Genomic DNA, 24,478 nt, shown 5'->3' with positions numbered 1-24,478 from the left:
CAAGTACAACTAAAAATGTTTCTATGTAAAAGCCACAATAAAGTCAAATGAAATACTAGATAACAGTCTTAAAAATTGGTCTTTCTTGGGAGTTCCCAAGAGAATAACAACAGTAATGTGATTCTAAGAAATGCCTTCTTCTTGATCAATCATCTCTGTTTTAACTGAAAATACATCTGCTAGCATATGTTTTGGAATTTCTGAACCTCTGACTTTCAAGGCATAGCAAGCATTCTCCACTTTGGCCAGACTTTGTTTCAAGGTATACAACTTCTTAGAAACCTCGTACGGTCCGGTGTTGCCAATGAATGAAAACCCATCATAAACCTGACGTAAAAACTGGCTCACTTCAAAGGGGGTGTCGATATCCCCATTCCCCACACTGTTAATACACATCCGCATCAACTCTCCAGTTAAATCAGCCACTCCCAGAAGATAATCAACAGGTGTGACTTTCAGTCTCCAAGTACCAAATTGCTTATCCTGTGCATCAGAGGAAGGCTGGTAAAAGACAAAACAAAAACAACACACACACAAAGAAAATACACTGTGAAAAATAGTAAATATGGCAAGTATCACATTTATTATAAACTACAAAACTAATAGCAGATAAGTCATACTAATTTTTTCTAAATAAAACAACCTATTTTGCTTAATAACTATGTAAGATGTCACAAGAGGAATCCATGCCCTGGATAGGGAGTTGAACCCGATGACTTCCAGATGCTTTTTAAATCTAGTACTTATTATTATAAAACCCATTTCCAACTTCACTCAACACCTAAAATGAACACATTCTGAAACAAGACTTAATGACTGTATTGCATGACACTCACTTATTTAAATGGCAAATAATCAGGACCTCCAAGCTTATGATCCATCCATGTTTCCCTAAGTCATTTGGTCCCTTTCTGGCTTCTTGTCTTCCCCTACTTAGCACTGGCCTTCACAATTTATTACTCTCTCACTGTATCCTTGATTCCCTGGGACTCCTGTATTTTCTACTGCAACTGCCCAGCAAAAACAGAATCCTCAGTCAACACTAACATCTACTCATTAGTCCTTAATCCAGGTGGCTGAGTAATACTGAGTTGAAAAATTATTACTGTAACTGCATAAAGCTTTTATCACTACAAGTTACTCACCAATCCTCTTATTTACTCTTAAATGGTTCTCTCGTCAGCCTCTTCCAACAATTGCAAACTTTCCCTGCTCTTCTCAGTCCCCTAGTCAATCCCAAACCTCTTCACCTTCAGAACACAGTCTTGCCCAATTCCACTGACCTGGTCGCTTGCCAGATCACCTCGCACAACCTCTACCTTTACCTCTACCCAAAAACCACTACTGACAGCCACATCCATTTTACCTTCTAGACTCCAGTCTCAGATGATGAGTTGTCCCTCCTCTTGTCTGAGGTTAACTCTTCCAAATGACCTTGACCCATCTCCTCCCACCTCTTCCGGGACCTTGCTTCATAAGGGGTATGCCCTTGGGCAAGTTATTTCATCTCTCTAAACCTCAGTTTCCTCATCTGTAAAATGGGATAACAGTACCTACCTCAGAGGTTTATTTTAAGGATCAAATGAGATAACATTATCAAGTCCTTGGCAACATAAAATACTCAATAAATATTTGCCACTATCATCTTTATCATCATTATGTAAATTTCCTCCCTCCACATCAATTTCTCTTTCTTTATTGTGTTCTTTCTGGTAGAGGTGATGCCTAAATTGCCATTTATTTATTTTTTTTCCATAATCAATATTTTTTATTATGGTTTTGTGGCTAAATTGTTATTAAAAGACGGCAAAGTTGCAATTACATCAGAAGGCATTTCAGGCAGTAGAAACTAAAAAGGCATGCAGTAGGTAAGAACTGTGTTGTGTGTATTTAAAGAACTAGTGGCATTTCTTTTTTTTTTTTTGAGTTGGAGTCTCACTCTGTCGCCCAGACTGGAGTGCAGTGGCCACTCCCGGCCACCGCAGCCTCAACCTGCTGGGCTCCAGCGATCCTTCCGCCTCAGCCTTCCAAGTAGCTGGAACTAAAGGCGTGCGCTACCACGCCCGGCTCATTTTTTATTTATTGTAGAGATAAGGTCTCGGTCTGCCCAGGCGGGTCTCGAACCTGCGGGCTCAGGCAATCCAATCACCAAAGGCGGGGGATTACAGGCTGAGCCACCGAGCCCGGCTTGTGACATTTCTTTTGAGTAAAGTTTATTTATCTATTTATTTTTGAGCTGGAGTCTAATTCTGCCACCCAGGCTGGAGTGCAGTGGCAAACTCACAGCTACCATAGCCTCGACTGCTGTGCTCAGGTAATCCTTCCGCCTCAGCCTCCAAGTAGCTGGAACTACAAGCAGGCGCAGCACCTTGTGATTTTTTTGATATATTGTAGAGACGAGGTCTCTCCAAGCTATCCAGGCTGGTCTCAAACCTCTGGGCTCAAGCTATCCTCTCGTCTTGGCCTTCCAAAGTGCTGGGATTACAGGTGTGAACCACTGTGCCCAGCTTCTTTTGAGTAAAGTTTAAGGCGTAGTACAAGATGAGACTAGGGAGATAGCTTTATTAAGATCACGCTGGTTGCTCTGTGTCCAATACATGAATCCTAACACTGTCTGGACTCTTCGGACATCATTTGGTACAATGCCCTCATCACATAAGAATGAGGCCTAAGAAACATCACAGGTAATAAAGCTTCTTAATTGCACTTTTCTATTTCTCTCTACTTATATATATGTTTGAAATTTTTCATAATACAAAACTTTTTTGTAAAATAAATGTAATGGTTTTGACGATATTTTCAACAGGCGGTTCGGAACAAAATACCCTGTCAAATTCCCAAAACTTTTAGTACCAATCACCAAGAAGCTTTAGAACTGTAAGAAAAAATTACTTATGAATGTGGTCTTAACCATCTGAAAATATATATGAATATTGTAACATCATAATCTTAGAATAATTTAGTGTCTAAGTTCTGAAAACAGTACATTTACTCTATGTTTTGTGGCCTTTCCCCTAGTATCTTTCATTTTGATTTCGAGAATGTGAAAGGAAGGTATGGTAACTTTCCTAACGCTATTATTTTTTTTCTTCTTTTTTATTTTTTGAGTTGGAGTCTCACTCTTGTCACCCAGGCTGGAGAGTAGCAGCAGGCTCACAGCCACCATGGCCTTGATGTGGTGGGCTTAGGCGATCCTCCAACCTAGCTGGAACAACAGATGCATATCACCACACCCAGCTAATTTTTGTGATTTGTTGTAGAGATGAGTTCTCGCCAAGTTGCCCAGGCTGGTCTCGAACCCCTGGGCTCACAGTCAATCCTCTCACCTTGGCCTCCCAAAGTGCTGAGATTGCAGGTTGAGCCACCGCACCTGGCCCCTAATGTTATTTTTTTCAGAGTCTGAATCTCATTCTGTCACCCAGGCTGGAGTACAACAGCACACTCACGGTCACCGCAACTTTGACCTACTGGGCTCAGGAGATTCTTCCACCTCAGCCTTCCAAGTAGCTTGAACCACAGGCATGCGCCATCACACTTGGCTAATTTTTTTTAAAATTTATTGTATAGACGAGGTCTCACCAAGTTGCCCAGACTGGTCTCAAACTCCTGGACTCGGGCAGTTCTCTTGCCTCAGGCTCCTGAAGTGCTGGCATTACAGGCTTGAGCCACTGCACCCGGCCCTAATGTTACTTTAAAATCAGGTCTAGCCAAGATGCCCAGGCTCTTTTCAAACTTGTGGACTGCCAGAGCCCACAGGCCCGAGAACAGCCTGGGCAACTTGGCAAAACCTGATCTCTACGAAAAATCAAAAAATTCACCGGACATGGCAGCGTGCACCTGTAGTTCCGGCTACTTGGAAGGTTGAGGCAGAAGGATAGCCAGAGCCCAGAAGGTCGACAGTGGGGTAGCGGCCACTGCACTCCAGCCATGAGTGGCCACTGCACTCCAGCCTAGGCAACAGAATGAGACTCCAACTCAAAAAAAAAACAAAAAACAGCAAGCTAAGTGACAAAGGCTTATTTTACTTCTTCCTGTAATTCAATCTACACTAAATGAATCAAGGATATGAAGGAATTTTATTCCTCAAAATGAACTTCCTCTGTAATAAACTTCCTATAATTTTAAAAATTAATAGGTGGCTTCCTTAAAGTAAGTTATACCTGTCATGCCAAATTAGTCTTATTTTGTATTTTAACATTTTATTTGATATTTAAGAAAATATTATTTCTATTCCATCTCCTCCCTACCTATACTGAATCGCTGAGTGGTGCTTTAAAAAAATAATGTAAAAAATTATTTATCTTCTAGTATTTCCAAAAAGGTATCAAATATTCAGACCAGAACAATTCTCATTATGTAATAACCACTTTATATTAACAAACTATTGAGCACTTATGTGTCAAGTGCTAGACAACACCTAACTAAAAACCTTTAAAGTCAAATCCTTTAATACAACCCTTTGAGGCAGGTACCTGACGCAAGGAATCCCTGTACCACACTTTGACAAGCACTGGCAGAGTGGACAAGGGCACAGGCTTAGATTCAAAATATCTAGTTTCAAATCTTAGCTCTGTCACAATTTTTACAGTGTGGTTTCTGTTAAATTACCTTCTAAAACCTGCTTCTTTCTCGGTAAAATGAGAGTAGCAATTCTTACTTCATATGGGTATAAAAAAAATTAAATGAGATAGTGCTTATAAAGGGCACATTTAAAAACACATAGTAAAACCGAAAGACTCAGTATAATCACTCAATAACGCTTTAGGTGAAGAGAGTTACTGTCCCCAACAACTCACAGTTGTTCTTGTTTTATTCACTAACTGAAATATTTAAAAAGACTATTTTCCTAGTTGAGAATCTATGAAACCACATGCTAGAAAGAACATTCTTATCTCAATCTTATTAGCATTATAGGCCAATAAATTCCCTGCAGTCATTATGCTGCTATATAAACTATATAATAAATGTGAAATATGATTTTAAATTCTCACGGTCTTATTTTCTTTCCCACTATCTTCTGTTGTAAATATCAACTGCTTATTAATTTCATCCATGCTGATTAATGATCGTGTTTTGATGAAGTGTTGAAAAGAGACAGCTTCCACATATTCCTGCAGTCCTGAAAAACCAACAAGAAAGTTACTCAGAACAGTGCCAAATTAATAAGAATGTCCTAATAAAAAACCTCCACTAGAGCCTCATCTAGCACAACAAAAGCTTAATGGACGCCTAGTATAACGCTGGCACTAGACCACACACGCAGAATACAAAGAAACACCTGAGGATAGGTGGCTGGGATTAGCACTGAACACAGCAAAAGTTTCTTTAACAGCTCAAATACAGATGTATTAGTCTTCTTCTTACTTCTTGAATCATTACTCTTAACAATCTACTTTTTCCTACAGAGAAATATCAAAGATATTTTCAGAAAAAATTTTTTTAAAGAATTAAGAAAGGAGCCGGAGGTGGTGGCTCACAGCTATAATCCCAGCACTTTGGGAGGCTGAGAGAGGAGGACTGCTTGAGCCCAGGAATTCAAGACCAGCCTAGGCAACAAAGTAAGACCACTTGTCTACAAAAAAAAAAAAAAGACATGCATGGTGGTGCACGCTTGTAGTACCAGCTACTTGGGAGGCTGAGGTAGAAGGATCACCTGAGCTCAGGAGTCATGTCTATGGGGAGCCATGATCATGCCACTGCACTCCAGCCTGGGTAATAGTTGAGTGAGACCCCAACTCAAAAAATAAAGAAATAGGCCGGGCTTGGTAGCTCAGCCTGTAATCCCAGCACTTTCAGAGGCCAAGGTAAGTGGATTGCTTGAGCCTGCAGATTCAAGTCCCACCTGGGCAACTTGGCAAGACCTCAGCTCTACAATAAATCAAAAAATATTAGCCAGGCGTGGTAGCGTGCGCTTGTAGTTCCAGCTACTTGGAAGGCTGAGACAGAAGGATCGCCAGAGCCCAGCAGGTTGAGGCTGTGGTGGCTGGGAGCGGCCACTGCACTCCAGTCTGGGCGACAGAGTGAGACTCCAACTCAAAAAATAAATAAATAAAATTAACAAATAAAGCGAATTAGGGAAAATAAACAAATAAAGCTAATTAGGGAAAATAAATAAATAAAATAAACAAATAAAGCGAATTAGGGAAAGGCTATCTATGATAGGTTTTACCAGAAAGAGTAAATTACATTTTGCTTCCTTAAGCAGCAAAACAGAACAATGATGCAATCAAATATAAAATCAAGGTTCATTTGACTCTTTCTTAAAATACTGATAGGCAAAATTACTCTAAATAATGTAGGTAAAAGTGTCAAAATACAAAATTCTGTGTGTCTCGTCATATTTCAAAATGGATCTAAGAAGAATAGATAACACCTTTCGGCTTTAGTAATTTAAGTTTTTTTTTTAAAAGCTAAGAAATACAATTTTGTACCAGACATAAATTCTAAAAACAAAAACCCAAAGCAGACACGCTTGAATAAAAAACAAACCTTGGCAAAGATCAAAAGAGTATTGCAAATACCTTTTAAAAAATTTGTATAAATTTAAGGGGTGGTTCAAGTGCAATTTTGTCACATGGCTATAGTACTATAAATACTTTTTCAAGTTTTAAAACAACGAAATTCTATAGCCACAATTTTAAATATTGTTTTATTATGTCTTAATGCATAACGTGATAAAGGGAAAAAGAATTTCTTTGTGTTTTTTTTTTTTTTTTGAGCTGTAGTCTCACTCTGTCGCCCAGCTAGAGTGCAGTGGCACGCTCACGGCCACCACAGCCTCGACCTGCTGGGCTCAGGAGATCCTTCTGCCTCAGCCTTCCAAGTAGCCAGAAATACAGACGCATGCCACCACGCTCAACTAGTTGTGATTTACTGTAGAGATGAGGTCTCACCAAATTATTCAAGCTGGTTTTGAACTCCGGGGCGCAGGTAATCCTCTCACCTAGGCCTCCCAAAGTGCTGGGATTGCAGGCTGAGCCACCACGCCCAGCCTTGCCTTTTTAATATACAAGTATAACTACAACCACATCATTCTCTGTTTAAAGCACAAATAACTTCCCATGGTTCTTAGAATACAGAGCAAAATCATTAACTATAATGATTACAGTAACATTAAATCATTACAGGCAACTGCAGCACAATGGTAAGTGTCTGTGTGTCTAAACATATCTAAACATAGAAAAGGTACAGTAAAAACTACGGTATTATAATCTTATGGGACCACTGTAATACATGTGGTCTGTCACTGAAACGTCATTATGGAGCACATGATCGTGTTTCAAGACATATCCTGTCCCCAAATCTTACTACTTGGCTTACATTTCAGGATCATGTTGAGCAAAATATAGAACTGCTTTAAATGTTAGACTCAAACACCAGTGGTAAGGTGCATGTCCTACACATGGCAACTGATATGGAAGGAGATGGTAAAAAAAAATTAACTGTCAGCTCAAGATGGCGCGCGTATTCTTCTGAGTCATTGTGCTAATGACTGACCAAGCAATCATTCTCTCACTTAATGGGTATGAGCCTGTGTAAACTCATAACTGCCTGGTTCACTGCAATATCCCTGGTAACATAATAAGCACAAAAATCACTAAAAGAGGTGCATCCACTAAAAAACTAATGGCAATTTAAAATTACATTTTATGGCCGGGTTCGGTGGCTCAGTCTGTAATCCCAGTACTTTGGGAGGCCGAGGCAAATAGATTGCCTGAGCCCGCGGGTTCGAAACCAGCCCATGCACCTTGGCAAGACCTCATCTCTACGACAAAGTTTTAAAAAATTTAGCCGGGCATGGATCACTGGAGCCCAGCAGGTTGACGCTGGGGTGGCCGGCAGTATGCCACTGCACTCCAGCCTGGGCAACAGAGTAAGATTCCAACTCAAAAAAAAAGTTACATTTTATAAGAACATGTAATAAACACGAAAATGCCTGCTGTGAAATAACACAAAATACAATGAAAGAACGGATACAGGGTTTCCACTTTGGAGAGGGGAAAAGTTCTAGAGATGGACGATGATGACGGCTGCAAAAGCATGTGCGTGCACTAAATGCCACAGAAATGTACACTTATAAATAGCTGAAATGGTAAGTTTTATGTTAGGTACTTTATGCCACAGTGGGGTTTTTTTTTGCTTTGTTTTGAGTCAGGGTCTCATTCTGCCACCCAGGCTGAAGTGTAGGGGCACGAGCATGGCTCACTGTAGCCTCAAACTCCTGGGCTCAAGTGTCCTCCCTCCTCAGCCTCTCAAGTAGCTCAGACTACAGGTGCATGCCACCATAACTGGCATATTTTTTTGTAAAAAATACCTTGGCACGCTCACGGCCTCCCCAGCGTCAGCCTGCTGGGCTCAGGCGATCCTTCTGCCTCAGCCTTCCAAATAGCTGAACTACAGGCATGTGCCACCATGCCCAGCTAATATATATATCCCTGGACACAGGCAATCCTCCCGCCTCGGCCTCCCAAAGTGCTAGGATTACAGGCTTGAGCCACCGCACCCAGCCTCTTTTCTTAATGTCAACACTTACAGCTATAAATTTCCACTGCTTGTTAAAGTCCATAGGTTTCAGAATGCTGTATTTCATTTCAAATACAATCTCTCTCTCCCTTTCTTAAATTTCTATTTCTAGGCTGTCCCATGTTTCTGGCACAGTCGTCAGCATGAACAACAAGCCTGCTTTCTAAGCTGGGGTTTAGTATCAGCTCACCACTTGACTGCAACAAAGAACTGGTCAGATGCAGTAGCAGGTGGCTAAAAATACAAGCTCTTTTATATAGCAGATGTTCAACATTTTGTTTGTATTTGTCTGAAGATTCTATGACTGAATATTTGCTGCTGATCTAGTTAGTAGAAGATCAAACCATTGGCTAATACACCAATTTTATGAGATCAAGCTTCAGTTTTCTTAAAGTGACATAAAAGTTTTATAAGATGGTATTAACTTTACAGCCATACTTAGAAAAAAACTAGATGCACTCCCCTAAACAATGCTGTTCATCCTGTTTGTTGATTTTAATATTATTTCATATGTAGCTGTTGATAAAATCACAAACACTTCAGCAATAATAATGATTTTTTAAATATCATTCAGAAGCGCCTTGGTGCAGAAGCAAATGGCATTTGTTTGGTTGCTATATAACTTAGTTTCATTAAGATGGACTTTTTTTTCATATTTCAGTAGGAAGAATAATTCATAATTTTCCAAATTTGAAAAGTGCCATAGAGATCATGGTGTCTAGTACTTTGTTTTACAAGTGAGACCCAGACCTGGAAGTTAGTTGTAATTAGTTAATTTTAACAACTACAAATCTTTTTTTTCACAGTCCATTACATCTGATATAAAAATCATTTTAAAAATATATATTCACTGGGTGTGGTGGCTCATGCCTGTAATCCCACATTTTGGGAGGCCAAGGCAAGAGGACTACTTGAGCCTGGAAGCCAGCACATATACTAAAATTCGAACGATACAGAGAAGATTAGCATGGCCCCTGCGCAAAGATGACATGAAAATTCGTGAAGTGTTCCATATTTTCAAACTGCCAGGGGAGGGTAGGGGCAGGATTTGCAGTAGTGGGAAACTGCCAGAGAAAGGGGGACACACTTCATCAACAAGGGTACCTGCATAATGAACATTTGCATACCTACCCCTGAATTATAGTTCACATCTTTAAAATTTAAAAACAAAAAACAAAAAAACCCACATTTCCATACTTTGAATTGATTCATGTGGATAAAATAACTTTTTACAACCAATAAATCTGGACATATTTTTTTCCCATTGAAAAAGGATATTTTACCATATATGTTACGATTATTATTATCTTTGTTAAATAACATTCATTTAGAACAGGAGTAGTTTTAGAAATATTGTACCAGTCAGGTGCAGTGGCTCAAGCCTGTAATCACAGTACTTTGGGAGGCAGAGGCAAGAGGACTGCCTGAGTCCCGGGGTTCAAGACCAGCCTGGGCAACTTGGCGAGACCTCCTCTCCACAATTAATCAAAAAATTAACCGGGTGTGGGTGCATGCGCCAGTGGTTCCAGCTATTTGGAAGGCTAAGGTGAAAGGATCACCTGAGCCCAACAGCTGGAGGCTGCGGAGATTGTCAGCGTGCCACTGCACTCTAGCCTGGGAGACAGAGTGAGACTCTAACTCAAAAAAAAAAAAAGAAATACAATATCGGTTTGCTTTTTGAATTTTGTGAACAATGCTGCTGCTATGTACATGAGTTGGTTCATACCTCAAGTCCCTGCTATCAGCTCATTGGGATATATACCCAGAAGCCTCAAACAAAACTTTTTAAAAATAAAGTATTAGAGCCGGGCCTGGTGGCTCATGTCTATAATCCCAGTACTGATGAGACCTCATCTCTACAATAAATAAAAAAATTAGCCAGCCGTGGTGGCACATGCCTGTAGTTCCAGTTACTTGGAAGGCTGAGGCAGAAGGATCGCCTGAGCCCAGCAGGTCAAGGCTGCGGTGGCTGTGAGCAGCATGCCACTGCACTCCAGCCTGGGCAACAGAGTGAGAATCTGACTCTAAGAAAATAAATAAATATAAAATAAAATACGAATAATAGTCTACTAAGTCTTGCATGTCTAAGATTACGCATCTGGTACTTTACATCCATCTTTTAAATGCTCACTGTAACCTTCAATGACTGTATTACTCTCCTTCCTTAGTGACAAACAGGCTCAGAGAAACTAGGAAATTCATCCAAGTCGAAAGCTCATGCCCTTCCCATTTTCCACCACTAAATTCCCATCTCATCTTTTCTCCATGCTTTAACCTAATCTCTAGTCTCTCACACATACTTCATATTTGCATGATTCCATGCCACTCTTTACCTGTGAATCCCCTCTCACTTTTTCTGCCTACAAAATAAGTTTAGATGTTTTGATATACCCCAATCAAGGCAGCACTAATTTCTTCATTCTCACTACAAAAAAACTTTTACTCAGTTAAATGTTTCAGTCAGTTTTGGACTAAAAAGAGCTACTGATCTCCTATTTCGTGTCCTAGAACGTTGAGGGCAGGGACTGCCTTGACGACTTGCTCCTTGCCAGATTCCCAAAGACAGCACCTTATGTAGAAGAGACTCAAATGTTTACAGTAAATTGCTTCTAATAATCTCTTCCTGCTCCTCACTAGTTTTATGAAAATATAAACGACTCAAAAAAATATTTTAAAATTTAGTATTCAAGTATTCAGAGCTACCTAGTTGTACTTAATTTATAATACTTCAAGAAATATTCCTAGGCCAGGCTTGGTGGCTCAGCCTGTAATCCCGCGCTTTGGGAGGCTGAGGTGAGTGGATTGCCTGAGCCCGTGGGTTCGAGACCCGCCTGGGCAACTTGGCAAGACCTCGTCTCCACAATAAATCAAAAATTAGCCGGGTGTGGTAGCACACGCCTGTAGTTTCGGCTACTTGGAAGGCTGAGGCGAAGGATTGCCGGAGCCCAGCAGAGCGAGGCTGCAGTGGCCATGAGAATGCCATTGCACTCCAGCCTGGGTGACAGAGTGAGACCCTAACTCAAAAAAACAAAGAACAAAAACTGGAAATTAAAAAAATGAATTGTGGATGTAGTTTGTGTAAGGAAGATGACGTAAGACTCCAATCAGTGGATTTATATTCAAAGAAAGGCTTTGATTTTGCATTGGTGTCAGAAATGTTAGTATATCCACTGCTTTTCTGGCATGAAAAGAAAGCTTATGGCAAACTGTTGGGGCTTGTCACCCAGTTTGCAAGACAGTGAGGGGCAAAATCCAGGGCAATGTTAATGTTACTTTAAAATCCAGTATCAGCCGGGCTCGGTGGCTCAGCCTGTAATCCCGCACTTTGGGAGGCTGAGGTGAGTGGATTGCCTGAGCCCGTGGGTTCAATACCCGCCTGGGCAACTTGGCGAGACCTCATCTCTACAATAAATCAAAAAATCAGCCAGGCGTAGTAGCACGCGCCTGTAATTCCAGCTACTTGGAAGGCTGAGGCGGAAGGATCGCTGGAGCCCAGCAGGTCGAGGCTGTGGTGGCTGGGAGCGGCCACTGTACTCCAGTCTGGGTGACTGAGTGAGACTCCAACTCAAAAAAAAAAAAAGAAAGAAAGAAATATTCCTACAAAATTACAGAGTTCAAATTGATGAAGTTCAGAATTTGAGATACTGACTTATTTTACAAAAAAAGGGAATATGGAACAAGAGTTCTCAAAATTTATCTGTGGTGTCAATCTCTATTAAATGTGGGCAACTGTGAGATATTCAATTTTTAAGTACATCCAAGGTCATTAATGTAAATCGTTCTTGGGATGTGTTTGATAAAAGTTACTTTAGAGATGAGGTAGCTATTTCTGCTATATCAAAATTACTTTTCATGCTATAACACAGAGAAAGTTCAAGGGCATCTGGCCTGAAACAGTGAAAAGCATTTTGGTCACATGTAGGTAAAAGGATGTTTAAACAAGTTGTGTTTCAACCTGATAAAAAGGACATCCGCTATTTCAGTGAATAATCCCCAAGGTGAAAATTTTCAACCTACTGCCATAGTCCATTGAACAATGCCTTCCCCTTCTGTCTTTGCCTTGGATGAAATCCAGTTAGAATTATTTACAGAATCAGTTGCCAGTAAGAAAGAAGTGTGTGTAAGTTGCTTTTATGTAATTTGTTATTTTTCTCCTTGTTCTCCTATTAGAACATATACAGGGAATACCCAGTTCAAGGCTTCTGATTGTTTTCACTTATTCTTATAATACTTAAGCAATATACATCCAGTCCAATTCTCCAGCAAAATCACTTATAAACAGAAAAGACAAAGGTCTCATTATAAATTTAAATCTCATATGTTTCAACTTTGTTTCTGGGTTTTTAATGTTTTAGAAAACTGTTTACCTCATCATTCAAAATTCTGCTTCTAGATATATACCCAAGAGAATTGAAAGCATATGTTCACACAAAAACATGCAGGCATATATTAATACCAGCACTATTCACAACAGACCAAAAAGTGGATATAAACCAAACGTCCAACAACTGACAAATGGATTTTAAGGCTTTGCATTCAGATGTCCCCTCTAAGGGGACATCGTAAACCTAGCAAACCACTTGGATCTCCCCTCTCAGGGGACATACGAGATTGCTGGTGATTATACAGGACAAACTTATGCAAGCACAGATTTCTAAAAAATGTATGTTTCCTTGAAGTTTTCCACTCACATTATATGAAAAAGCAAATAAAGAGATGGAATATATACTGAGATATGATGGATCAGTTGAGAGGTGGCTTTCAAGAGTCACAAGTATGTCCTCTCTCATCTTCAAACAACAGACTGGACAATACATTACTTATTATTAATGTGGGAGGAAGAAAATGAGACTGCATTGTCTGCTCAAATAGAAAAACACCAGGTAGAAAACACCAAACAAATTACTATTGCACATGTATCAATGAGCCTGCAATGCATGTTGGTAACTATTCCACACGTTACCACATGCTAGAAAAATGTAAGATAAAAAATTTTGACTTTTTTGTCATTAATAAGTTCCTCAATGTCCAAAATTCCATTATAAACCAAGTATCATTACAATAAAATGACTGGTTCCAACACTACACTATTCAATATGAAGTGATTCATTTTTCACTATTTCTTTAAAAAGTGTGGTTGAAGCTGGGCTTGGTGACTCAGCCTGTAATCCCGCGCCTTTGAGAGGCTGAGGTGAGTGGATTGCCTGAGCCCGCAGGTTCGAGACCCGCCTGGGCAACTCGGCGAGACCTCATCTCTACAATAAATAAAAAAAATTAGCCGGGCGTGGTAGCGCGCGCCTGTAGGTCCAGCTACTTCGAAGGCTGAGGCAGAAGGATCGCCGGAGCCGGCCACTGCACTCCAGTCGGGGCGACAGAGTGAGTCTCTAACTCAAAAAAAAAAAAAGTGTGGTTGAGTTGCTAACAGCTGATTCGCAAGATGTCTACAAGTATAAAGGGTTAAAACTGTGGTATAACAGACTATGATTCAGTTATGAAAAGTAATGAAGGACCAAAACATGCTATAACACAGAGGAAACTTGAAAACCAGTTAAATGAAAGAAGCCAGAAACAAAAGGCCACATATTATACTTACATGAGATGTCCAGAAAAGACAAAAAGTAGATTAGTGGTTGCCAGAGGCAAAAGGTATTAAAAAAGGGGGAAGTCAGGCTCGGTGGCTCAGTCTGTAATCCCACGCCTTGGGAGGCCAAGGTGAGTGGACTGCCTGAGCCCGCGGGTCCGAGACCCGCCTGGGTAACTTGGCGAGACCTCATCTCTACAATAAATCAAAAATCAGCCAGGCGTGGTAGCGCGTGCCTGTAGTTCCAGCTACTTGGAAGGCAGAGGTGGCAGGATCGCCAGAGCCCACAGGTCGAGGCTACGGTGGCAGGGAGCGGCCACTGCACTCCAGTCTGGGCGACGGAGTGAGACTTCAACTCAAAAAAAATAAGATAAATAAAAATAAATTTAAAAAAGAAAAAGGGGGAAATGGAAAGTGACTGCTAACAGGTAGGGAGGTTTCTGAGTGTGATGAAATGTTTTGGAATTAGACAGTGATAGGTACACAACTCTGCGAATATATTAAACACTACAGAAGGGTTACTTTTATAGTACCTAATTTCAATTTTTAAAAATTTTATTTGTAACTACTTCTAGGAGTACCACCTGAATTGTTAAACAAGTTAGATTTACCATATCAATGAAATGTTGAAATCACATGTATATTTAATTCATGGGCCACTCTGCTAAAAAGTCTTTCAAATATACAACTGTACACTGAAAATAAGTATATTTATAAGCTTTACCTTTGTAAAGTATGCGCACTTATACTAGCAACAGGAAAACCTAAATAGAATTCCACAAACTCGGATTTTGACTATCTGAGCAGGGTTTCGACTTTAAGTACTGTAAAGCGCGTATGTTTAGCAAGCTAGGGTTACCAAGTTTTTGTCCAAAATAAAAATAAATTTTAAAATTTAACATACTATTACAGATTAACTCTGCTAAATTCCAGAAAGAGCAGGAACAAACATTTGTTAATGTTTATGTGCCAAAACCAAAATAAGAAATACTTTTCATAATCATATTTCATTTGATTTTCAAAACAATCCTAGAGGTAGCTATTATTGTTCCCACTTTAAAGGTGAGAAGACTGAAACTCAAACAGGTTGCATACTTGGTTTCAAGGTTATAGAGCTGAGAAACATCTGATGGCAAAGTTGATCTTCTCTAATACTCCTCACTGAGTAAATCTCTCTCTTAAAAGTAGACTTGAGCCGGGTGCAGTGGTTCAAGCCTGTAATCCCAGCACTTTGAGAGGTGGAGGCGAGAGGACCATCTCAGCTCAGGGGATCGAGGCCAGCCTGAGCAGCATGGCAAGTCCCTGATTATACAATAAATCAAAAGAAAAAAAAAATGCTAAGCGTGGTAGCACATGCCTGTGGTTCCTGTACTAGGAAGCGTGAGGCAGAAGAATCACCTGAGCCCACCAGGTTGAGGCTGCAGTGGCCATGAGCAGCATGCCACTGCACTCCAGCCTAGGCGAGAGTGAGACTCCAACTCAAAAAGAAAAAAGTAGACCTGAATGACTAGAAAAACTACTATCAATTTGAGAACCTTACACTGATTTTTCTTTTTTTTTTTTTGAGTTGGAGTCTCACTCTGTCGCCCAGACTGGAGTGCAGTGGCCGCTCCCGGCCACCGCAACCTCGACCTGCTGGGCTCCGGCGATTCTTCCGCCTCAGCCTTCCGAGTAGCCGGAATTACAGGCATGCGCTACCACGCCCGGCTGATTTTTTATTTATTGTAGAGAGGAGGTCTCCCTGCCCAGGCGGGTCTCGAACCCGCAGGCTCAGGCAATCCACTCACCTCAGCCTCCCAAAGGCGCAGGATTACACACTGACTTTTCTAATAGCAAAGGATCACATTATCTTTCTATCTCACTTAATCCTTATAGAAATCCCTTAAACAACTCTTGTCATCACGTTCAAATCCATCCTTTACAGTGATATTCAAAATATTTTAACAGAAATATAAAGTATTACATACATTAAACACACATTTTGAAATATACACTTTTATTTTCTTAACACACTAAACTGTATCTATTATAAAACTGCTTACCAAATGATATAAAATTTAACAAATTATCCAAGTCATTCCAATAATTCTCAAATCACTTCTTAAGTTTTAGACGCTACTGGAAAGAGCTTTTGTTTAATTTGGCCTCCCTTGTCTGAGCCATGATTTGACATGGAGAACAACATCAAACTCTTCCCATGACCTCCTTCATTAAAATGACAATTCTTAGGTGACTGGGTAACCTGCCAATGTATTTTTTTTTTAATCAGAACCTCACTCTGTCACCCAGGCTGTGTAGTGGCACATTTACAGCCACCACAGTCTCCACCTGCTGGGCTCAGGTGATCCTTCTGCCTCAGCCTTCCAAGTAGCTGGACCCACAGGCTAGCACCACGGTGTCTAGCTAATTTTTTTTATATATTGTGGAGACGAAGTCTAAGCAAGTTGCTCAGGCTGGTCTCAAAGCCCTGGACTCAGCAGTCCTCCCACCTCGGCCTCCCAAAGTGCTGGGACTACCAGCGTGAGCCACTGCGCCCGGCCATATCCTGCCGATGCACAGGACAGGCTTGCTCCTTTCTCAGCTTCCAACTCTTGTCAAATCTGTTTCTCTCTCTTCATACTGTCTCTCCCAACCACTACAGGATAAAGGGAGTAGAGGAGGAAAAGGAAGTGTGTGCTAACACTTAAGGTAGGTGTGTACTATCCTTTGGTGGTTATCAGTAAGACTCGCTTCTCTCAGACTTCTTCCCTCTGTGCAGAGACAGCCACTGCCCTCTCCACCAAGGGTATGCCTCAAACAAAGAAAAGTTTCCTGAATCCAACCAAGATATTATTACTGCAGCCTGAGAGAATACGATCTGCATGAAATACCTGTTTATATCCCTGGACCCAAGTTAAATTCCCAGATACTATTTGCTTTTCTCCTTGGGGCATTTCTTTTGTGGGTTTATAAAAGAGGCCCACAGCTCAGCTGAACAACACAAAACCCTCACCCCACCCCTGGACTTAATTCAAAAGCAACTCCACAATCACTCCATAACTTATCATTTGTAGTTTTTCTTCTAGCTGCAATACACAAACCAAATAAAAAAGTCTCTGTTATGGGCTGAATTGTGTTGCCACAAAATTCATATGTTGAAGGCCTAACTTCTCGTACCACAGAATGTGACTGTATTTAGAAACAGTCTTCAAATGGGTGATTAAACTCAGGTCATGACGGTATGCCCAACCCAGTATGACTGGTGGCATAAATAGAGATTAGGACACAGAGACACCAGAGATGCGCGCATACACCAAGGAAGAGCCATGTGGAAAGACGGCCGCCAACACGCCATGGAGAGGTCCCTGAAGAAACACAACCTGTCAACACCTTGACCTCGGACTTTAGCCTCCAGAACAAAGAGAAAACAAATTTCAATCATTTAAGCGACCCAGTCTGTAGTATTTTATCATGGCAGGCCTAGCAAACTAATACAGTACCTTGGAATAAGGGCATATTTGGCTTCTGAGATAAACTACATATGCTGAAATTTGTACTATCACAGTTAATGATATGCTATCAGAAACAGAAGTGTATCTTTTTATTTTCACAAGCAAAATGGCCATCATCGTGCCCCAAGCTGAATACCTTGTCCTACTTCTCCTGCTGTCATCCCGCTGCAACTGAGTAAAACCCAAAACATGAAGAAATTTAACTTTCTGCCTCATGCATTCCTATGGCTATCCAGAAAAGGTTACACTTACTGATAAGGTAAACTTTCTTTTATTTTGAAGAAAGTGGAAAGACGTTGATTATTCACCTTTCACAGGCTGGAAAGGAGGCGGACACTCCAAGGCCAGCGTGGTCTTCAAGGGCCACAAAATGGGCTTCTGGAGAAGAGAGTGAGCAGCAGGTCTCAGTGCAAGAGGAGGAGCAGAGCGCAAGAGCGCGGCGTATCTCGGGGGGCCCTCCACAAGTGTTGGGATCATCTCACTGGGGCCTACAAAGATGTCAGGGTCACACTCTCCCAGCAGGGCCTTTGAATGTTAGGTCAGGTCCGCTGGGGGTGGGTGTCCGGGTATCCAATGCCGCATGAAAGACGCAAAGACTTGCACAGAAGTTAGATCAGTGTATTTAAATTAGTAAGAGGGAGAGAAAGAGAAGATTCACCTCCCCACGGTGGGGGAGAGGCTAAAGTCAGGAAGCATGACAACAGCCTAGCTCAAGGAGCACAAGGCCACACCAGAGTCTAGCAAGGCAATGGCCCCATACGGTAAACTTTCAAAACTGATGAACAGTAACTATTAAATGCTCCTGGCTAGGCCCTCAACCCCATTGCATTCATGGTCATTCTTTTTTTTTTTTTTTTTTGAGTTGGAGTCTCATTCTGTCGCCCAGGCTAGAGTGCAGTGACATGCTCAGACACTGCAACCTCAACCTGCTAAGGCTCAGGTGATCCTTCCACCTCAGTCTTCCAAGTAGCTAGAATTACAGGCACGTGCCACCACAACCGGCTCATTTTTTGATTTACTGTAGAGCTGAGGTCTCGGCAGGTTGTCCAGGCTGATCTCGAACCCCTGGGCTCAGATAATCCTCTTGCCTCGGTCTTCCAAAATTCTGGGATTACCAGGTTTGAGCTACCATGTCGAGCCCAGAGTGAGTGAGTGAGTGAGTATGTATGTATGTATTTATGTATGTGTGTGTGTGTATGTGTGTATGCATGCATGCATGCATGTATGTATGTATGTATTTATTTATTTTTTGAGTTGGAGTCTCACTCTGTCGCCCAGGCTGGAGTGCAGTGGCATGCAGTCACCACAGCCTTGACCTGCTGGGATGAGGTGATCCTTCTGTCTCAGCCTTCCAAGTAGCTGGAACCACAGGCATGCACCACTACGACTGGCTAATTTTTCTTGATTAGTGATGAAGTCTTGCAAAGTTGCCGAGGCTGGTCTTGAACCCGGGATCAGGCAATCCTCTCACCTCAGTCACCCAAAGTGCTAGGATTATAGGCACGAGCCACCATGCCCAGACCAGAGTCATTCTTCATCTCCAGTCTCCCATCAATTCTAAACCATCTTCCCACCTCACCCCTTTTCTCAGCACATGACATCAACACAGAGGTTACTTACTAAGCAAGAATCTCTTCAATTCCTCACCTCTGAACCCATCTTTAACTGCCCATCTCAAAAGAGGGGGCTGTCCTCTCATATAAGGCTTGTCAATCTACTGAAGCTCTGGGTCCCATTCTCAAATCTTGATTACTCGAGGGTCCTAGTCCATTAAATATTTTATTCTACAGAGGGTACCAAAAAATGTGTACACATTTTAAGAAAGGAAAAAACTATTAAAATTGCAGATGAATATAAGACATGTTTGACATCTGCAACTACAAGAGATGCTCAAAGTGGTTGCCATCAGCATCCAGACACTTCTGACTATAGTGAACTCAAAATAATACATAGATAACATCTCTCAAAATGTGTATACATTTTTGGTACCCCTAGTATTTCCAGTTCCCAGTTTTTGATTTTCTTCTTACTCTAAAATCGCCTTGGACAGTTTTATCCACGTCTACAAATTCAATTTTTTTTTTTTTTTTTTTTTTTTGAGTTGGAGTCTCACTCTGTCGCCCAGACTGGAGTGCAGCGGCCGCTCCCGGCCACCGCAGCCTCGCCTGCTGGGCTCCGGCGATCCTTCCGCCTCAGCCTTCCTAGTAGCCGAATTACAGGCATGCGCTACCACGCCCGGCTGATTTTTTTTTATTATTGTAGAGATGAGGTCTCGCTGCCCAGGCGGGTCTGAAACCCGCGGGCTCAGGCAATTCACTCACCTCAGCCTCCTAAAGGCGCGGGATTACAGGTTGAGCCACCGAGCCCGGCTTCAACTACAATTTATGACCTCATGACTCCAAGGCTGTAACTGCATATCAGACTTGCATCCTGAGTTCTCTAGACCCACATATCAAATTGCCTAGTAGACAGCTACCTACTGCCTCATAATTTCCAATTCAAAATACTCAAAATCAATTCCATCTACCTGTTTTCTTCTCCTAATAAATCACATTCCCATTCATTCACCTAGCTGGCCAAACCAGAACCCTAAAGGCTTTCCTAGACTGTTCCCTTTTCTATATTCCCCTTTATATATAAAGTGTTGTGGTCATATTGTGGGCAGAAGTGTCTTATGCCACTTCCATGGCTGGCCCATGAAACCCTCGGGCACCATCCTTCGCTGTTCTCTCCCATAGTCTGTCAGTTCTAAGTTGATGCCCAGGCTGATCTTGGAAATCATGTGCTAACAATAGCGGAGCCCTGGACAGCACAGGTCTCTGAATAACTAAGGGGGCAGATAATATTCAAACCACTTCCACAAAGAGAAAGATTTCAATTTTGTTAAGTCACTGCAATGTCACTGCTTATTCACTTGTTTCTCTACTTAGCTTTACTTTAACTAACCAACAAATCTGGCACTTCATTCTTAATCTCACCCATAAACATACAATTTTTAGTTATATCTTTCCATTCACTAAGTTCTTCCTAAAGTTATTTCAAAGACTGAAAGATTCACACACTAGTGCGTTTTTCCAGAGAGCCTTTCCCATTCTGCTAATATGCCAAACCTATTTAAAATTTCTCTGTAATGATATAATAAGCATCAGATTTCCCTAAATGTTAATAATGATCCTATTCCTGCTAGTATGTCTAAGGAACAATTTCTGAAAACATGTTTTCTTGTGAAAAAAGCAAAAAGTAGTAAAATAAAAACTTCTGAAGCAAATTATCAGATAAAGAATACAGTAGAACAAAAAAGTAAAGCCTTTAGAAAATAATTCTGTTCTTCATTCTTTCAGCATTTATGAACCAACTATTAAGTGTTTGGGATACATAAACTGAAAAACAGGCCAGGTACGGTGGCTCCTGCCTATAATTCCAGTACTTTGGGAGGCTGAGGTGAAAGGATTGCCTGTGCCCATAGGTTTGAGACCAGCCTGGGCAACTTGGTGAGACCTCATCTCTACAATAAATCAAAAAATTAGCCAGGCATGGTGGCATGTGCCTGTAGTTCCAGCTACTTGGAAGGCTGAGGGAGAAAGATCACCTGATGCCAGGAAAAAAAAAAAAAAAAAGGAAAAGAGAGACAATACATACGGAAGGAGATTACATCATTATGTTAGATGATAATAAGTGCTTTGAAAAAAGAGCAACAATGTGTCATGGGTTTATAAGGAAAAACTTAATGTTTGTGGGTAAGCAAGATAAAGCCTTAACCAGGGGTTAGGCTGCAAAGTCAATAAGTAAATTAAATCCATATGGGAAGGAACCAATGGTACCACTTACTACTTTATGACCTTAGGTATAACCTCTGTCAATCTCAACTTCCCTACTTGTGAAGTTACAAAAAATAGTATCTATGATTTAGAAGTACTACAAAAATGAATATAAAAAACTGCTTAAAAAATAATCTCTAAATGGCCCAAAATACTCATTTAACCTTATATCATTCACATTTTTTGATAAAAAAATTAATATGCTATTTAGGGTATGAACTTAGCTTTGTACATCAAAATGTCTCAAAAAATGACAATTTTTTTATCATTGTCAGTGATATAAACTAAACTAAAAGAAAATTTTTTTCTTTGAGACGAAGGACCATTTCCCTCCAACTGTTAAGTTTTCAATGAGAAAAAAAAGGCAAAAAAATTTTAAGTAACTTATTTCAAGCAGCTAATTATTCGTTCATTTGTTTAACCATCCCTTGGGACAATCTGTAACCTACTCTGATAAGAAATGTGTAGAAAACAGACAGAACGTTTTGTTGTTGTTCAGTTATTAGGATATTCAACGTCTGAGCGCACACAAGTATCCCTTAGGGAAATGCTCTGCGTGCCATTAGCACTATTCTTAATGAGGAAAAGCAAAGAACTCCTTTAGTTCAATGCCAGAATTGTTTTATCTTCAAGTCAAGAGAACAACTATTTGGAGTAACACCAAAACAAGCATTTAACAATTACAAGCAGCAAGCTATTCATAAGCATCATATTGTTAATGCTACTCTAATTATAAATAACCTTATTTTATCAAATAAAATATGTCAGCAAATTTTTAAGTCCAAATGCTTCTATATTTGACTGCTTTATTTTAACTTTAAGAAAAAAACATATTTATTGCTTCAATTCAAAGATCATCACTTTATTTTTTTAATTTTTTTTTTAATTGGAGTCTTACTCTGTTGCCCAGACTGGCATGCAGGGGCAAGCTCATGGCCACCACAGCCTTGACCTGCTGGGCACCAGCAAGCCTTCCACCTCAGCCTTCCAAGTAGCCAGAACTACAGGCACGCGTTACTATGCCCAGTTAATTTTTTGACGAGGTCTCACCATGTTGCCCAGCCTGGTCTCGAACCTGCAGGCTTAGGCAATCCTCTCGCCTTGGCCTCCCAAAGTGCTGGGATTATAGGCTTGAGCCACCGCGCCCAGCCTGTCATTTTAAAGACCTCTTGCAGCAAAGTGAGATACAGGGAATCCTCAGTTTTTAAATCCTTGAGTAGGAAATCTTCAAAAAAATCTTACAAATAATAAACAAAGACCTTAAAGAGATTATGGTGCTTATAATAATCCTCAGTGATACAGTGAGTGGGAAAATCTGAAGAAAGATCACTCTCATTTCACCAGTGCCCTCCTATTAAGAGTAGAGAGCGTCCTTCCTGATTTAAGAAATACTCCAAGCGACTCAACACATGTCCCTTTCACCGTTTCTCCCTCTATTTCTGCTCCATTGTAAAAGCCAGTGTACAGCTTTCTGAGTTCTTTTGGTCTTATCTATATGGTCCTTGCCCGTATTCACACTCCTTCTTTATACTGTACCTTACTCAGTGATGCATGTGGCCACATAAAGCAAAGCTCCTGGGCCACATACTATAGTGAATCCCTCTGGATACTTGGGCCACTTTAGGTTGGCAAAATTAGTGGAGCCTAAACATGAACTCATAAGGAACTGAGAAACTGAATCTAAACATGAAAAACATAACATCATTTTTCATACATGAAGTCCCAACATTGTGAAAATATGCAGGTTTTTACAAAAATACAAGTCTTAAGCACAAGCTGAAGTCAAAAGTAAAAACTACTGTGATCAACTTTTATTATCTTTACTAACTGCCATGAACCTTTTCAAGATAGGCATACAGCACGATGTAATAGAAAAAAGTGATAAAGACAGATGTGGCCAGGCTCGGTGGCTCAGCCTGTAATCCCGCGCCTTTGGGAGGCTGAGGTGAGTGGATTGCCTGAGCCTGCGGGTTGGAGACCCACCTGGGCAGCGAGACCTCATCTCCACAATTTCCAATAATACTCCCACAGCTTTAGCTGATGTATTGTGGTAACTTCACTTATCAATACTAAAAGACATTTCAACACATTTCGTTTTCTTTTTTTTTTTTGAGTTGCTCACTCTATCACCCAGGCTGCAGTGCCATGGCATACTCATAACCACCCCAGCATCAACCTGCTGGGTTCTGGCAATCCTTCCGCCTCAGCCTTCCAAATAGCTGGAACTGCAGACGTGCACTACCACACATGGCTAATTTTTTTATTGTAGAGACGAGGTCTCGCCAAGTTGCCCAGGCTGGTCTCGAACCTGCAGGCTCAGGCAATCCACTCACCTCCCAAAGTGCTGGGATTACAGGCTGAGCCACCGAGCCCGACCCATTGCAACATTTCTGAAAAACAAGTGCTGAAATTTAAATGTTTAGATTGAAATTGGATGTATGTATCGAGCAGATACTAAATGAATTCATTTTCCACTCTTTCTGCAAATCTTAGGGTATACAAGTTGAGTACCCCAATCCAAAAAATCCCAAATATAAACGGCTCCATAATCTGAAATTTTCGAGTGCTGATATGATGCTCAAAGGTGACACTCAAAGGAAATGCTAATTGGAATACTTCAAATTTCCAGTTTAGAGATGATTAAGAGGTACAAGGCAAATAGCTTGGCATGGTGGCACATGCCTGTGCCTGTAGTCACAGCTACTTGGGAGGCTGAGGCGGAAGGATTACCTGAGCCCCGGTGGTTGAGGCTGTGGTGAGCCATGATTGTGCCACTGCACTCCAGCCTGGGTGACAGAGTAAGACACCCAACTCAAAAAAATAAGTAAAATAAAGTTCACTCTATTAAGTTTGTGTTCTCAAATCAATCAATGACCATTACTACACTGTCAGAAAAATAAAGTGAATTTGTTTTTGGATTGTCTCTACCTTACTACTCAAAGGCAGTGTTAGGCCATTGCCTTGCCAGACTCTGGAGTGGCCACGTGCTCTTTTTTTGGTTTGTTTGTTTTTTTGAGTTGGAGTCTCACTCTGTCGCCCAGACTAGAGTGCAGTGGCCGCTCCTG

The 24,478-nt window shown here is 40.9% G+C and overlaps 1 protein-coding gene across 1 annotated transcript in view; it reads right to left on the bottom strand.

Annotated features, from left to right (window-relative positions):
* LOC103266695 (translin-associated protein X-like) overlaps nucleotides 1-24,478 on the bottom strand; it is a 36,997-nt gene continuing 12,519 nt past the window's right edge. Inside the window, exons 4-5 of the mRNA XM_008064327.2 lie at nucleotides 4,992-5,119; nucleotides 1-501 (exon numbers count right to left, since the gene is read on the bottom strand). Of these exons, the coding sequence (XP_008062518.2) occupies nucleotides 124-501; nucleotides 4,992-5,119 (506 nt within the window). The 3' untranslated portion in view covers nucleotides 1-123. The remainder of the gene's footprint in view (nucleotides 502-4,991; nucleotides 5,120-24,478) is intronic.

The sequence above is a fragment of the Carlito syrichta genome, unplaced genomic scaffold (genome assembly GCF_000164805.1).
Source record: "Carlito syrichta isolate Samal-C Ts95f unplaced genomic scaffold, Tarsius_syrichta-2.0.1 Scaffold307299, whole genome shotgun sequence".
Lineage (NCBI taxonomy): Eukaryota > Metazoa > Chordata > Mammalia > Primates > Tarsiidae > Carlito > Carlito syrichta.
The sequence above is the reverse complement of the archived record's forward strand: the minus strand, read 5'-3'. Positions and strand labels throughout refer to the sequence as shown.